The sequence below is a fragment of the Sinocyclocheilus anshuiensis genome, unplaced genomic scaffold, assembly GCF_001515605.1.
Source record: "Sinocyclocheilus anshuiensis isolate Anshui unplaced genomic scaffold, SAMN03320099.WGS_v1.1 scaffold1059, whole genome shotgun sequence".
Classification (NCBI taxonomy): Eukaryota; Metazoa; Chordata; class Actinopteri; order Cypriniformes; family Cyprinidae; genus Sinocyclocheilus; species Sinocyclocheilus anshuiensis.
The window spans coordinates 255,336-257,421 of record NW_015547703.1 but is presented as its reverse complement, the minus strand read 5'-3'; the positions used below and the strand labels follow the sequence as shown (position 1 = coordinate 257,421).

Below are 2,086 nucleotides of genomic sequence, written 5' to 3'. Positions count from 1 at the left end.
TGTCTGTGTCTGTGTCTGTGTGTCTGTGTCTGTGTCTGTGTGTGTGTGTGTGTGTGTGTGTGTGTGTGTGTGTGTGTGTGTGTGTGTGCAGGTGATCCTGAGCATCCTGGTTCCTCCTGCCATCCTCCTGCTGGAGTACAAGACCAAAGCGGAGATGTCCCACATTCCCCAGTCGCAGGACGCTCATCAGAGCATGGAGGACAGCGAGCACTACCTGCAGAACCCTGACGATATCCAGATGGTGCGGATGAAGTATTAAACATGCTTGAAGTGTGCTAACGTGCCTCCGCCGCTGTTCTGATCACCGATGCCCAGAAAACGGTCAATCTTTACACAAGCGTGTGTTTTTGAGTGTTCTTGCACAATGGCACTGGCACAGATTGACAGAGTTTGTGTTTCTGTCAGGATGTGTTTAAGGAAGTCCGTATGAATGACAACGCGGATGTGAAGAATGAGACGGAGGTGCATGTGCGTTCCCGCCGGTTACCCATCACACGCAAGTTCTACGCCTTCTACCACGCACCGATCGTCAAGTTCTGGTTCAACACGGTACGTACGGCTCCTTTCTCACGCTGCGCGAGTGTGATTTCCAGCACTTCAAGTGTTCTGGGCTGTTGTTCCCATGTGATAATATCAGAGACACCTGTTCCTGCATAAACACACCGCGTTACACACTGATAAACATCACGGGACTAGTGGAAGTTTCACTAGTGACATTTCAACCAGACCCGTGTGAGTGTGTGTGAGTGCGTGCGTGTGTGAGAGTGCGCGTGAGAGTGCGCGTGAGAGTGCGCGAGAGAGTGCGCGTGAGAGAGCGCGTGTGAGAGCGCGTGAGAGAGCGCGTGTGAGAGCGTGTGTGTGAGAGTGTGTGAGAGTGTGTGAGAGAGTGTGTGAGAGTGAGTGAGTGTGTGAGTGTGTGAGTGTGTGAGTGAGTGAGTGAGTGTGTGTGTGTGTGTGTGGCAGCGGTTGATCATTCATCTGTTGTTTCTGATAGAAGCTGAAGGGTTTGATGTGAAAGTGTTGATGAACAATTAAAGATTTTCAGAAAAGCAACTAATGATTGTTTTGTGTTTGTGATCTGAATCATTACCGTTCTCTGATCTCACCAGCGGTAAGCCATTCCGGAGCAACTGCGCAATCATAGCAGACAGAATCACAGAATCCAGTCATAAAAAATAAAGCTTACTGTATAAAGCACAATTTCACAGAATTTGAATGGATCAAAAGAATGGCTCTTCAGTTCATCAGATACACACGGAAACTCAAAGCTCTTCAATACAAAACCAATGATGATATGAAATAATGGCAGAAATATATTATTGTTGAATTGTAAAAGGTTCTTCTCGAAGGAATTTATTAAAGAATTTATTCAATTGATTAAAATTAATTTATTACAATTTTTATAGAGAAATACAATCAAGAGATTAATTTCATGTTTTAACAATAAATCTCTCTTGTGCACCTCTTTATTTGACACACAATGGAATTGTTCTTTTCATTTGATTACATTTTAAAATATTAAGTTACAGTTTTATAAATTCACTTGATTCCCACCTTTTTTTTGATACATTTGTATTAAATCATAAACAGAACCTAGAAAAAGTCAAAATTTGAGAAAAAAATAAACAGCATTTTGTAGACACCTGATTTAAATACTGCGAGTGTTTATTGTCTTATTCTTGTGATTGTGATTGGTCCGTGCTCTAGTGTTAGTGTCTAATGACTCTAAACTCTATAATGCAGGCCTTGAGTGTGACGGCAGGTGAGTCTGTGATCATGAGGAGATCTGTCTTCAGTCTGATGCGGTGTTTTGTGTGTTCTAGCTCTTTTACATCGGCTTCCTGATGCTGTATTCATACGTGGTGCTGGTGCGAATGGAGCCGTTTCCATCTCCTCAGGAATGGGTCGTCATTCTTTGCATCTTCACGCTAGCGGTGGAGAAGATTCGAGAGGTTCGTCTGTGAGAGTGTGTGTGTTGTGTGTGAGAGAGAGAGAGAGAGAGTGTGTGTGTTTGTTTGTGTGTGTGTGAGAGAGAGAGTGTGTGTGTGAGAGTGTGTGTGAGAGTGTGTGTGAGAGTGTGTGTGAG

General features: G+C 43.8%; 1 protein-coding gene across 1 annotated transcript in view; it reads left to right on the top strand.

Annotated features, from left to right (window-relative positions):
* LOC107703936 (transient receptor potential cation channel subfamily M member 7-like) overlaps nucleotides 1-2,086 on the top strand; it is a gene marked incomplete at its 5' end in the record, with an annotated part of 30,293 nt that overhangs the window by 11,895 nt on the left and 16,312 nt on the right. The window contains 3 exons of the mRNA XM_016506747.1: nucleotides 92-241; nucleotides 406-549; nucleotides 1,824-1,952. Coding sequence (XP_016362233.1) covers nucleotides 92-241; nucleotides 406-549; nucleotides 1,824-1,952 — 423 coding nt within the window. The remainder of the gene's footprint in view (nucleotides 1-91; nucleotides 242-405; nucleotides 550-1,823; nucleotides 1,953-2,086) is intronic.